Here is a 13,811-nt window from a genome sequence, read left to right as displayed (position 1 = left end):
GACACACTGAGAGAGTGGGGATTGTTCAGCCTGGGGAGGGAGGGGAGGCTCCGCGGACACCACTGGAGGCACCTCTGGGCAACGTGAGCTAGTGGAAGCTGTCCCTGCCCTTGGCATGGGCTTGGAACGGGAGAGTCTTGAAGGCCCCTTCCTACACAGACCATTCTGTTATGGTATGATTTTCTGGTTCTAGGTGCCAGAGACAGCCAAGGAAGACCTGGGGCTCCCTGGAAGCCGGCCCTCACCCCGCCGGGGCCCGGCACAGCCCCCCGCCTGCCCTGCGCAGCGGGAGGAGAAGAGGCAGGAGCTGAAGGCACTGCAGGCCCAGCTGGAGGGTGAGTGGCTCCGCTCCCAGGAGCTGCAGCGCCGCTGCGCTGCTGAGAGACGTGAGCGGCAGGAGGCGGCAGAGCGGGAGCGGCAGCTGCTGGCCGACAAACTGCGCTCCAAGTGGGAGCGGGTGCGGGTGTCAAAGCTGCAGCGCCTGCGGGAGCAGAGCTTGAGGCAGTGGGAAGCAGAGATTCGCCAACTGCTGCGGGAGAAGGAGGCCCAGCTGCGCCAGATGACGGAGCTGCTGCAGAAGCGGCGCAACGACACCATCCGCCACGCATGGCATCTGCAGCGGCAGCTGGCGGAGGCGCTGCTGAGGAGCGGCAGCAGCAGAGCGGAGCGCAGAATGCAGCAGCAAGTCCAGCGGCAGCTCTGCTGGAAGTCCCGTGGAGAGCAGGCCGTGGAGAGCAAGCACCTCCAGTGTGAGCTGCAGGAGCAGAGAAGGCGCTTCCTGCACTACATCCTGGAGCACGTGGAGGGGCAGCCACCCGCCTCCTGCAGCGGGGCCAGGGCCTGCCGTCGGGCTGTAGCAGAGGTGGGTGTTCAGGCTGCAGAGCAACAAGAGGCCCTGAGCAACCTGGAGAGGCAGTGCCAGGCCCTGAAGGCCCACAACCACCCTGAAGGCCCAGAAGCGTGCCAGAAGCTGCAGAGTGTCCAGCAGGCTGACGTCAAACTTGGAGCACTCGGCAAGCGTCTGGAGGAAAATTGCACACAGCTCCAGGAGATGGGGACAAAGCTGAGGCCGCACGGAAATCCCAAACGGGAATGCTCCAACCCCCAGGAAAAGCTGGGGGAGCCGAACGTTTGGACAGCGGCAGTCTGATTATGCATTGTCGCAGACCATCACCACCAATACGAAGATTCATAGCTCGTCACAGCTACAATCCTTTTGAGGGCCCGAATGAGGACCCAGAAAACGAGCTTCCACTGACAGCTGGACAATACGTTTACATCTGTGGAGACATGGATGAGGATGGCTGGTTTCTGGGAGAGCTGACAGACGGCACAAGAGGACTGGTTCCTTCCAATCTGGTGGAAGAAGTTTCAGATGATGAGCTGGATACCACCGTGCCTCCAGGGCTTCGTGATCTCCTGCTGGATACCGATGACGAAGAGAGACCAGGCAGCAGGAGAGGGGCAGAAAGTGATGGTGATGAAGCGTGCCAGAAGCTGCAGAGTGTCCAGCAGGCTGACATCAAACTTGGAGCACTCGGCAAGCGTCTGGAGGAAAACTGCACACAGCTCCAGGAGATGGGGACAAAGCTGAGGCCGCACGGAAATCCCAAACGGGAATGCTCCAACCCCCAGGAAAAGCTGGGGGAGCCGAACGTTTGGACAGCGGCAGTCTGCATCATGCATTGTCGCAGACCATCACCACCAATACGAAGATTCATAGCTCGTCACAGCTACAATGCTTTTGAGGGCCTGAATGAGGACCCAGAAAACGAGCTTCCACTGACAGCTGGACAATATGTTTACATCTGTGGAGACATGGATGAGGATGGCTGGTTTCTGGGAGAGCTGACAGACGGCACAAGAGGACTGGTTCCTTCCAATCTGGTGGAAGAAGTTTCAGATGATGAGCTGGATACCACCGTGCCTCCAGGGCTTCGTGATCTCCTGCTGGATACCGATGACGAAGAGTGACCAGGCAGCAGGAGAGGGGCAGAAAGTGATGGTCACCATCCAGAAATCTGTGCCTGTGTGTTGGCTTAGCCTGGGGGACACCGAAATTCCTCTCCATAAGACATCAACATCTTATCAAGATTCCACCTTTCTGGATGAAGGCTACCTCCTGCTCCACTTGATGTTCAAGTGGAGTGTGGTCCATCAGCAGCAAGACCTTAAAAATTCATCCCTTGTATGACTGAGGATTTATTACATTGGACTGGATTAAAAAAAAAAAAAAACAAAAAAATTCACAAAATACACCAAAACAACAACAACAAATATTATATATTATATATATATAGTATATAATTATGTACTATATACTATATATATATTATGTATAATATATAATATATATTATATATATTATAATATTCTAAAAAAAATAAAAACAACCAAACCCAAAAAGTGTGTCCAGTCTTCTTGGTTTTTGGCAGTCCGCTTTTGTAAAGGTACAAGGAAAGGAGGAGGCTGAGGAAAGCCTCCAAAGTCTTTCTCAAGCGCTCTACCTTCAAGTATTAAAATCGAGAGAGAAAGGAATCATCACTGCTTGCCTCTGTTCTTTGAGACACCTGAAGTACCTTGGAAGGCCACACTGCCTGAGCCCTACAGACAGTCTGTCCCAAAGCAGCTGTTTGATCATTTCCATTGGTTGACAATGCATAGCGCTTGCATTGTCTGCAGGCACAGACTCAGATGCACAACCACATCCTTAACTGTAGGTCCGTACATCCTTTATGTACATGCTCATGCTCCCCCTTGACATTTTCTCTCTGAGTGTGAGTGTCAGAAGACATTAATGTGCTCTGGACTCTGTGGGAAGAGGGTGTGCAAGGACGCGGTGGTAAGTGTGTGTGGCTGTCAGGTGAGTTCCCGGACGATTGGAGGAAGGGTCACGTCACTTCCATTTACAAGAAGGGGAGCAGGGAGGACCCAGGTAACTACAGGCCGGTGAGTCTCACCTCCGTGCCTGGGAAGATTATGGAACAGATCCTCCTGGACAACAGGCTTGATCACATAAAGAACGAGCACGTAATCCTAGACAGCCAGCACGGCTTCACCAGGGGAAGGTCATGCTTAACTAATCTTGTGGCCTTCTATGATGGAGTGATGGCGTTGGTGGACGAAGGGAAGGCGACCGATGTCATTTACCTGGACCTGAGCAAGGCCTTTGACATGGTCCCCCATCTCATCCTCATCTCCAAATTGGAGGGAAGTGGAATTGATGGGTGGACAACTAGATGGATAAGCAATTGGTTGAAAGGACGCAGACAGAGGGTGGTGGTCAATGGCTCTATGTCCAGGTGGAGGCTGGTAACGAGCGGTGTCCCTCAAGGGTCTGTCTTGGGACCGGTGCTCTTTAACATCTTTAATGACATCGATGAGGGAATGGAGTGCACCCTCAGCAAGTTTGCTGATGACACCAAGCTGAGTGGTGCAGTCGATTCGGTGGAGGGAACGGATGCAATTCAGAGGAACCTTGACAGGCTGGAAAGCTGGGCTCGGGTGAACCTAATGAGGTTCAACACGGCAAAGTGCAAGGTTTTGCACTTGGGCCGGAAGAACCCCAGGCACCTGTACAGGCTGGGAGGAGTTGTCCTTGAGAGCAGCTCGGCTGAAAAAGACCTAGGGGTCCTGATAGATGAGAAACTTAACATGAGCCAGCAGTGCGCTCTGGCAACCCGGAAAGCAAACGGGATCCTGGGCTCCATCAGGAGAGGGGTGGTCGGCAGGTAAAGGGAGTTGATTGTCCCTCTCTACTCTGCTCTTGTGAGGCCCCATCTGGAGTACTGTGTCCAGGTGTGGAGCCCTCAGTACAAGAATGACATGGAGATTTTGGAATGGGTCCAGAGGAGGGCCACGAAGATGATCAGGGGGCTGGAGCACCTCCCCTATGAGGACAGGCTGAGGGAGTTGGGTTTGTTCAGCCTGGAGAAGAGAAGGTTGCGGGGTGACCTCATTGCAGCCTTTCAATACCTGAAGGGAACTTACTCCTAGGAGGGGAGTAAACTCTTTGAAAGGGCTGATAATAGCAGGACTAGGGGAAATGGTTTTAAGTTAAAAGAGGGAAGATTTAGGTTGGATGTTAGGAGGAAGTTCTTCACTAGGAGAGTGGTTAGGCCCTGGAACAGGCTGCCCAGGGAGGTTGTGGATGCCCCGTCCTTGGAGGTGTTAAAGACCAGGTTGGACGGGGCCCTGGGCAACCTGATCTAGTAAAGGTGTATGTTTGGTGGCCCTGCTAGGCAGGGGGGTTGGAACTACATGATCCTTGAGGTCCCTTCCAACCCGGGTCATTCTGTGATTCTGTGATTCCGTGTGTGTGTGTGTGTGTGTGTGTGTGTGCAGGGATGGGGTGGTGTCCATTGTCACGAGCACAGAGGTGTGCAAAGCGGTGGGCGATTGCTCCGTTGAAGCAAGAAGCAAGCGTGCCAGTGCTCCAGTTGTAAGGAAGTGCATTGCTGGAACAGGGCAGAGCTGAGCCTGCAACTGCAGCCTCCTTTGCACAGCCCAGCTCTCAGAGGGTGAGACAGTTGTGCTTCCTGAGCAGCTCAGGGACGTTGTGGCCAGAAGCAGCCGAGTCCAAAGTTCCTGGTGTGAAGTGCTCCGAACATCGGGCTCTCTGGGCGAGCTCCCGGCTGACAGCACTGCTCCCCTTTGCCCTCGCCTGGGCCTGCTGGGAGCTGCAGGAACTACCACTCCCAGGATGCTGTGCGGCAGCCCCGGGCGCCGCCATGACAGTGGTGTGTGCAGTGCTGTGCAGGGCTGGGCCTGTGGGCTCAGGGCACCGGGTGCTCCTTCCCTGAGGCTGCCAGGAGGTAAGGCACCGTGAGGGTGGTTTGGGGGAGAGCAAAAGACGTAGAGAGGACGTAGGTGGGACATGGAGGTGAGATAGATGGGGCATGAACTGGATCTAGAGAGAGGGGTGAGAAGGCAAGGTGGATATCCGACAGGTGGGGACAGGGGCCTGTACAGGTCAAGGGCCAAGTCCAGCTCTGCAAGCACAGCAACATGTCGGGGACGCCGGGCTGCGGCTGGGGATGGAGCAGAGCAAGATGGAGAAAGGGGGGAACATTCAGGGAGCGAAGAAATCTCCAAGTGGGGCTTTCTCCATAGCTCAGCCTGCAGCGCAGCCACACGACCTAGGCAGGCCTCAGACTCTGCTCCTGCTGCTGGGTGCTGCAGGGTGCAGCCTGGCTCAGTCCTCTCTGCACCTGGGGACTGATGGCTGTGTCTGGGATGGCAGTGAGCCTCCTCCACTCCAGGCTGAGCCACTCAGCTCTCCCTTAATTAGAATTGCCATCCATCCCCCTTTCTCATCCCTCCATTCCCACGCAGAACTGACTGAGGAGGGGAGGGATGGGTCCAATGGTGGTGGCAGATCTGGGACACTGCCCTTTCTGCTGCCCTGAAGCCACATTGCCCTGAAGGTGGGCCCGGGGGCCTGGGGAGGTGGGCTTTGGAACTGAAGGAACGGCCGCAGGCAGGCAGGCAGAAATATGGCAAAGACATTTAATCATGGAACGTAGCAAACAGTCAAGAAATGACAGTATTCCCACCCAACCATTTCCCACCCTAACAATCCTTTCTGATCCCACCCCCTCCAACTCCCACCCCCAATCAACTTCCCTCCCTCCCTCCCTCTGCCCAAAACCTCCCTCCCAGCCCCCTGTTGTAATCCCAGAAGAATGGCAGCAGCCATGGATCAAGAGAAGGACTTGACAGAGCAGCAGCTGTGGAGCAGGAGAAAGAGCAAACCGTGTTGGTGGTGGATGCGACAGGCAGTGCCAGCAGGGCGTCCCCTGCTTCAAAGTGCACCTTTCCTCTCTCACCCACCACACATTCTCTCCTGCATTCAGGCTCTGAACGATTTCTTCCCATTGGACTCCATATCCGCATGGCCAGTGCGTGATACAGAGCCCAAGTGGAACACCTGCTTGGAAAATGAAATCAACTCTCCCATTCAGTTCTATGAGCGTGCGCCTTCCTCTCAAGAGATGAGCGGTCCTATTGGAAAAATCCCTGTTAGCTGGGTGGAAGAGTAAGATGTAATCACCATTCTGTGATACGGGGTCATCCCTTTGCCTGAGATTCCTTTCCAGGTTTTGCCTTTGCAAATTAAGAAAAGGCTTTAAATTAAGATAGGCTAATAGCATCATAACCGAGCATTACTAATACATTCAATGATTAATCCCGCAGATTCCAGCACCATTGGTACCATTAGAACCTATTGGTTTCACATCCAATCTATTAACAATAAGAAGCACACGATAACCTGGATAATGCCTAATAACTCTGGTTCCTGAGACAGTAGTTTGCAAACCTGAAGGCAAAAGGTCAGCGCGCTAGGACAAACAGCCAGACAGCAATATGGTTAAATACGGCGGCGTCGATCGACTGCCCGAAAAGCCATGCTTTTATAGCAGACAGACGAGGGCGTTTATAAACCATACACACCAATTGGAGGAAAGCTACTGCAATAACAGTTCCTGGTCAAAGACCTACTTTGAAAGCCTCGAGCTACTCATTCTTTTCCTAGAGGTGTCCTTGGTTCTCATGCTGTTTCTCCTGCTCCCTCCACAGCTGCTGCTCTATGAAGCCCTTCTCTTGCAGAGTGTCCAGCAGGCTGACATCAAACTTGGAGCACTCGGCAAGCGTCTGGAGGAAAACTGCACACAGCTCCAGGAGATGGGGACAAAGCTGAGGCCGCACGGAAATCCCAAACGGGAATGCTCCAACCCCCAGGAAAAGCTGGGGGAGCCGAACGTTTGGACAGCGGCAGTCTGCATCATGCATTGTCGCAGACCATCACCACCAATACGAAGATTCATAGCTCGTCACAGCTACAATCCTTTTGAGGGCCCGAATGAGGACCCAGAAAACGAGCTTCCACTGACAGCTGGACAATACGTTTACATCTGTGGAGACATGGATGAGGATGGCTGGTTTCTGGGAGAGCTGACAGACGGCACAAGAGGACTGGTTCCTTCCAATCTGGTGGAAGAAGTTTCAGATGATGAGCTGGATACCACCGTGCCTCCAGGGCTTCGTGATCTCCTGCTGGATACCGATGACGAAGAGAGACCAGGCAGCAGGAGAGGGGCAGAAAGTGATGGTGATGAAGCGTGCCAGAAGCTGCAGAGTGTCCAGCAGGCTGACATCAAACTTGGAGCACTCGGCAAGCGTCTGGAGGAAAACTGCACACAGCTCCAGGAGATGGGGACAAAGCTGAGGCCGCACGGAAATCCCAAACGGGAATGCTCCAACCCCCAGGAAAAGCTGGGGGAGCCGAACGTTTGGACAGCGGCAGTCTGCATCATGCATTGTCGCAGACCATCACCACCAATACGAAGATTCATAGCTCGTCACAGCTACAATCCTTTTGAGGGCCCGAATGAGGAACCAGAAAACGAGCTTCCACTGACAGCTGGACAATACGTTTACATCTGTGGAGACATGGATGAGGATGGCTGGTTTCTGGGAGAGCTGACAGACTGCACAAGAGGACTGGTTCCTTCCAATCTGGTGGAAGAAGTTTCAGATGATGAGCTGGATACCACCGTGCCTCCAAGGCTTTGTGATCTCCTGCTGGATACCGATGACGAAGAGAGACCAGGCAGCAGGAGAGGGGCAGAAAGTGATGGTGATGAAGCGTGCCAGAAGCTGCAGAGTGTCCAGCAGGCTGACATAAAACTTGGAGCACTCGGCAAGCGTCTGGAGGAAAACTGCACACAGCTCCAGGAGATGGGGACAAAGCTGAGGCCGCACGGAAATCCCAAACGGGAATGCTCCAACCCCCAGGAAAAGCTGGGGGAGCCGAACGTTTGGACAGCGGCAGTCTGCATCATGCATTGTCGCAGACCATCACCACCAATACAAAGATTCATAGCTCGTCACAGCTACAATCCTTTTGAGGGCCCGAATGAGGACCCAGAAAACGAGCTTCTACTGACAGCTGGACAATACGTTTACATCTGTGGAGACATGGATGAGGATGGCTGGTTTCTGGGAGAGCTGACAGACGGCACAAGAGGACTGGTTCCTTCCAATCTGGTGGAAGAAGTTTCAGATGATGAGCTGGATACCACCGTGCCTCCAGGGCTTCGTGATCTCCTGCTGGATACCGATGACGAAGAGAGACCAGGCAGCAGGAGAGGGGCAGAAAGTGATGGTGATGAAGCGTGCCAGAAGCTGAAGAGTGTCCAGGAGGCTGACATCAAACTTGGAGCACTCGGCAAGCGTCTGGAGGAAAACTGCACACAGCTCCAGGAGATGGGGACAAAGCTGAGGCCACACGGAAATCCCAAACGGGAATGCTCCAACCCCCAGGAAAAGCTGGGGGAGCCGAACGTTTGGACAGCGGCAGTCTGCATCATGCATTGTCGCAGACCATCACCACCAATACGAAGATTCATAGCTCGTCACAGCTACAATGCTTTTGAGGGCCCGAATGAGGACCCAGAAAACGAGCTTCCACTGACAGCTGGACAATACGTTTACATCTGTGGAGACATGGATGAGGATAGCTGGTTTCTGGGAGAGCTGACAGACGGCACAAGAGGACTGGTTCCTTCCAATCTGGTGGAAGAAGTTTCAGATGATGAGCTGGATACCACCGTGCCTCCAGGGCTTCGTGATCTCCTGCTGGATACCGATGACGAAGAGAGACCAGGCAGCAGGAGAGGGGCAGAAAGTGATGGTGATTAAGCGTGCCAGAAGCTTCAGAGCAACTTGGAGCACTCGGCAAGCGTCTGGGTAAAAACTTCACACAGCTCCAGGAGATGGGGACAAAGCTGTGGCCACACCGAAATCCCAAACGGGAATGCTCCAACCCCCAGGAAAAGCTGGGGGAGCCGAACGTTTGGACAGTGGCAGTCTGCATATATATATACATATATTATATGTATAAGTATACTATATACATAATACTATATATTATGTACTATATAAAATAATATAAATGATATATATATATGCGAAGTTTCGGATGATGGCGTGGATACCACCGTGCCTCCAGGGCTTCGTGATCTCCTGCTGGATACCGATGACGAAGAGAGACCAGGCAGCAGGAGAGGGGCAGAAAGTGATGGTGATGAAGCGTGCCAGAAGCTGCAGAGTGTCCAGCAGGCTGACATCAAACTTGGAGCACTCGGCAAGCGTCTGGAGGAAAACTGCACACAGCTCCAGGAGATGGGGACAAAGCTGAGGCCGCACGGAAATCCCAAACGGGAATGCTCCAACCCCCAGGAAAAGCTGGGGGAGCCGAACGTTTGGACAGCGGCAGTCTGCATCATGCATTGTCGCAGACCATCACCACCAATACGAAGATTCATAGCTCGTCACAGCTACAATCCTTTTGAGGGCCCGAATGAGGACCCAGAAAACGAGCTTCCACTGACAGCTGGACAATACGTTTACATCTGTGGAGACATGGATGAGGATGGCTGGTTTCTGGGAGAGCTGACAGACGGCACAAGAGGACTGGTTCCTTCCAATCTGGTGGAAGAAGTTTCAGATGATGAGCTGGATACCACCGTGCCTCCAGGGCTTCGTGATCTCCTGCTGGATACCGATGACGAAGAGAGACCAGGCAGCAGGAGAGGGGCAGAAAGTGATGGTGATGAAGCGTGCCAGAAGCTGAAGAGTGTCCAGGAGGCTGACATCAAACTTGGAGCACTCGGCAAGCGTCTGGAGGAAAACTGCACACAGCTCCAGGAGATGGGGACAAAGCTGAGGCCACACGGAAATCCCAAACGGGAATGCTCCAACCCCCAGGAAAAGCTGGGGGAGCCGAACGTTTGGACAGCGGCAGTCTGCATCATGCATTGTCGCAGACCATCACCACCAATACGAAGATTCATAGCTCGTCACAGCTACAATGCTTTTGAGGGCCCGAATGAGGACCCAGAAAACGAGCTTCCACTGACAGCTGGACAATACGTTTACATCTGTGGAGACATGGATGAGGATAGCTGGTTTCTGGGAGAGCTGACAGACGGCACAAGAGGACTGGTTCCTTCCAATCTGGTGGAAGAAGTTTCAGATGATGAGCTGGATACCACCGTGCCTCCAGGGCTTCGTGATCTCCTGCTGGATACCGATGACGAAGAGAGACCAGGCAGCAGGAGAGGGGCAGAAAGTGATGGTGATTAAGCGTGCCAGAAGCTTCAGAGCAACTTGGAGCACTCGGCAAGCGTCTGGATAAAAACTTCACACAGCTCCAGGAGATGGGGACAAAGCTGTGGCCACACCGAAATCCCAAACGGGAATGCTCCAACCCCCAGGAAAAGCTGGGGGAGCCGAACGTTTGGACAGTGGCAGTCTGCATATATATATACATATATTATATGTATAAGTATACTATATACATAATACTATATATTATGTACTATATAAAATAATATAAATGATATATATATATGCGAAGTTTCGGATGATGGCGTGGATACCACCGTGCCTCCAGGGCTTCGTGATCTCCTGCTGGATACCGATGACGAAGAGAGACCAGGCAGCAGGAGAGGGGCAGAAAGTGATGGTGATGAAGCGTGCCAGAAGCTGCAGAGTGTCCAGCAGCCTGACATCAAACTTGGAGCACTCGGCAAGCGTCTGGAGGAAAACTGCACACAGCTCCAGGAGATGGGGACAAAGCTGAGGCCGCACGGAAATCCCAAACGGGAATGCTCCAACCCCCAGGAAAAGCTGGGGGAGCCGAACGTTTGGACAGCGGCAGTCTGCATCATGCATTGTCGCAGACCATCACCACCAATACGAAGATTCATAGCTCGTCACAGCTACAATCCTTTTGAGGGCCCGAATGAGGACCCAGAAAACGAGCTTCCACTGACAGCTGGACAATACGTTTACATCTGTGGAGACATGGATGAGGATGGCTGGTTTCTGGGAGAGCTGACAGACGGCACAAGAGGACTGGTTCCTTCCAATCTGGTGGAAGAAGTTTCAGATGATGAGCTGGATACCACCGTGCCTCCAGGGCTTCGTGATCTCCTGCTGGATACCGATGACGAAGAGAGACCAGGCAGCAGGAGAGGGGCAGAAAGTGATGGTGATGAAGCGTGCCAGAAGCTGCAGAGTGTCCAGCAGCCTGACATCAAACTTGGAGCACTCGGCAAGCGTCTGGAGGAAAACTGCACACAGCTCCAGGAGATGGGGACAAAGCTGAGGCCGCACGGAAATCCCAAACGGGAATGCTCCAACCCCCAGGAAAAGCTGGGGGAGCCGAACGTTTGGACAGCGGCAGTCTGCATCATGCATTGTCGCAGACCATCACCACCAATACGAAGATTCATAGCTCGTCACAGCTACAATCCTTTTGAGGGCCCGAATGAGGACCCAGAAAACGAGCTTCCACTGACAGCTGGACAATACGTTTACATCTGTGGAGACATGGATGAGGATGGCTGGTTTCTGGGAGAGCTGACAGACGGCACAAGAGGACTGGTTCCTTCCAATCTGGTGGAAGAAGTTTCAGATGATGAGCTGGATACCACCGTGCCTCCAGGGCTTCGTGATCTCCTGCTGGATACCGATGACGAAGAGAGACCAGGCAGCAGGAGAGGGGCAGAAAGTGATGGTGATGAAGCGTGCCAGAAGCTTCAGAGCAACTTGGAGCACTCGGCAAGCGTCTGGGTAAAAACTTCACACAGCTCCAGGAGATGGGGAAAAAGCTGAGGCCACACCGAAATCCCAAACGGGAATGCTCCAACCCCCAGGAAAAGCTGGGGGAGCCGAACGTTTGGACAGTGGCAGTCTGCATATATATATACATATAATATATGTATAAGTATACTATATACATAATACTATATATTATGTACTATATAAAATAATATAAATGATATATATATATGCGAAGTTTCGGATGATGGCGTGGATACCACCGTGCCTCCAGGGCTTCGTGATCTCCTGCTGGATACCGATGACGAAGAGAGACCAGGCAGGAGGAGAGGGGCAGAAAGTGATGGTGATGAAGCGTGCCAGAAGCTGCAGAGTGTCCAGCAGGCTGACATCAAACTTGGAGCACTCGGCAAGCGTCTGGAGGAAAACTGCACACAGCTCCAGGAGATGGGGACAAAGCTGAGGCCGCACGGAAATCCCAAACGGGAATGCTCCAACCCCCAGGAAAAGCTGGGGGAGCCGAACGTTTGGACAGCGGCAGTCTGCATCATGCATTGTCGCAGACCATCACCACCAATACGAAGATTCATAGCTCGTCACAGCTACAATCCTTTTGAGGGCCCGAATGAGGACCCAGAAAACGAGCTTCCACTGACAGCTGGACAATACGTTTACATCTGTGGAGACATGGATGAGGATGGCTGGTTCTGGGAGAGCTGACAGACGGCACAAGAGGACTGGTTCCTTCCAATCTGGTGGAAGAAGTTTCAGATGATGAGCTGGATACCACCGTGCCTCCAGGGCTTCGTGATCTCCTGCTGGTTACCGATGACGAAGAGAGACCAGGCAGCAGGAGAGGGGCAGAAAGTGATGGTGATGAAGCGTGCCAGAAGCTGCAGAGTGTCCAGCAGGCTGACATCAAACTTGGAGCACTCGGCAAGCGTCTGGAGGAAAACTGCACACAGCTCCAGGAGATGGGGACAAAGCTGAGGCCGCACGGAAATCCCAAACGGGAATGCTCCAACCCCCAGGAAAAGCTGGGGGAGCCAAACGTTTGGACAGCGGCAGTCTGCATCATGCATTGTCGCAGACCATCACCACCAATACGAAGATTCATAGCTCGTCACAGCTACAATCCTTTTGAGGGCCCGAATGAGGACCCAGAAAACGAGCTTCCACTGACAGCTGGACAATACGTTTACATCTGTGGAGACATGGATGAGGATGGCTGGTTTCTGGGAGAGCTGACAGACGGCACAAGAGGACTGGTTCCTTCCAATCTGGTGGAAGAAGTTTCAGATGATGAGCTGGATACCACCGTGCCTCCAGGGCTTCGTGATCTCCTGCTGGATACCGATGACGAAGAGAGACCAGGCAGCAGGAGAGGGGCAGAAAGTGATGGTGATGAAGCGTGCCAGAAGCTGCAGAGTGTCCAGCAGGCTGACATCAAACTTGGAGCACTCGGCAAGCGTCTGGAGGAAAACTGCACACAGCTCCAGGAGATGGGGACAAAGCTGAGGCCGCACGGAAATCCCAAACGGGAATGCTCCAACCCCCAGGAAAAGCTGGGGGAGCCGAACGTTTGGACAGCAGCAGTCTGCATCATGCATTGTCGCAGACCATCACCACCAATACGAAGATTCATAGCTCGTCACAGCTACAATCCTTTTGAGGGCCCGAATGAGGACCCAGAAAACGAGCTTCCACTGACAGCTGGACAATACGTTTACATCTGTGGAGACATGGATGAGGATGGCTGGTTTCTGGGAGAGCTGACAGACGGCACAAGAGGACTGGTTCCTTCCAATCTGGTGGAAGAAGTTTCAGATGATGAGCTGGATACCACCGTGCCTCCAGGGCTTCGTGATCTCCTGCTGGATACCGATGACGAAGAGAGACCAGGCAGCAGGAGAGGGGCAGAAAGTGATGGTGATGAAGCGTGCCAGAAGCTGCAGAGTGTCCAGCAGGCTGACATCAAACTTGGAGCACTCGGCAAGAGTCTGGAGGAAAACTGCACACAGCTCCAGGAGATGGGGACAAAGCTGAGGCCGCACGGAAATCCCAAACGGGAATGCTCCAACCCCCAGGAAAAGCTGGGGGAGCCGAACGTTTGGACAGCGGCAGTCTGCATCATGCATTGTCGCAGACCATCACCACCAATACGAAGATTCATAGCTCGT

General features: G+C 53.3%; 1 protein-coding gene and 1 long non-coding RNA gene across 2 annotated transcripts in view; one reads left to right on the top strand and one right to left on the bottom strand.

Annotated features, from left to right (window-relative positions):
- Positions 1–13,811, bottom strand: part of LOC146753557 (uncharacterized) — a 127,201-nt gene that overhangs the window by 76,251 nt on the left and 37,139 nt on the right. The gene's annotated exons all lie outside the window — the stretch shown is intronic.
- LOC146753558 (uncharacterized) overlaps positions 1–13,811 on the top strand; it is a 29,962-nt gene that overhangs the window by 1,114 nt on the left and 15,037 nt on the right. The window contains exons 2-3 of the mRNA XM_085529251.1: positions 194–1,144; positions 2,777–2,863. Of these exons, the coding sequence (XP_085385377.1) occupies positions 194–1,144; positions 2,777–2,863 (1,038 nt within the window). The remainder of the gene's footprint in view (positions 1–193; positions 1,145–2,776; positions 2,864–13,811) is intronic.

This window comes from Coturnix japonica, chromosome Z, assembly GCF_054131305.1.
Source record: "Coturnix japonica strain WE chromosome Z, WE-NBRP24, whole genome shotgun sequence".
NCBI lineage: Eukaryota > Metazoa > Chordata > Aves > Galliformes > Phasianidae > Coturnix > Coturnix japonica.
The sequence above is the reverse complement of the archived record's forward strand: the minus strand, read 5'-3'. Positions and strand labels throughout refer to the sequence as shown.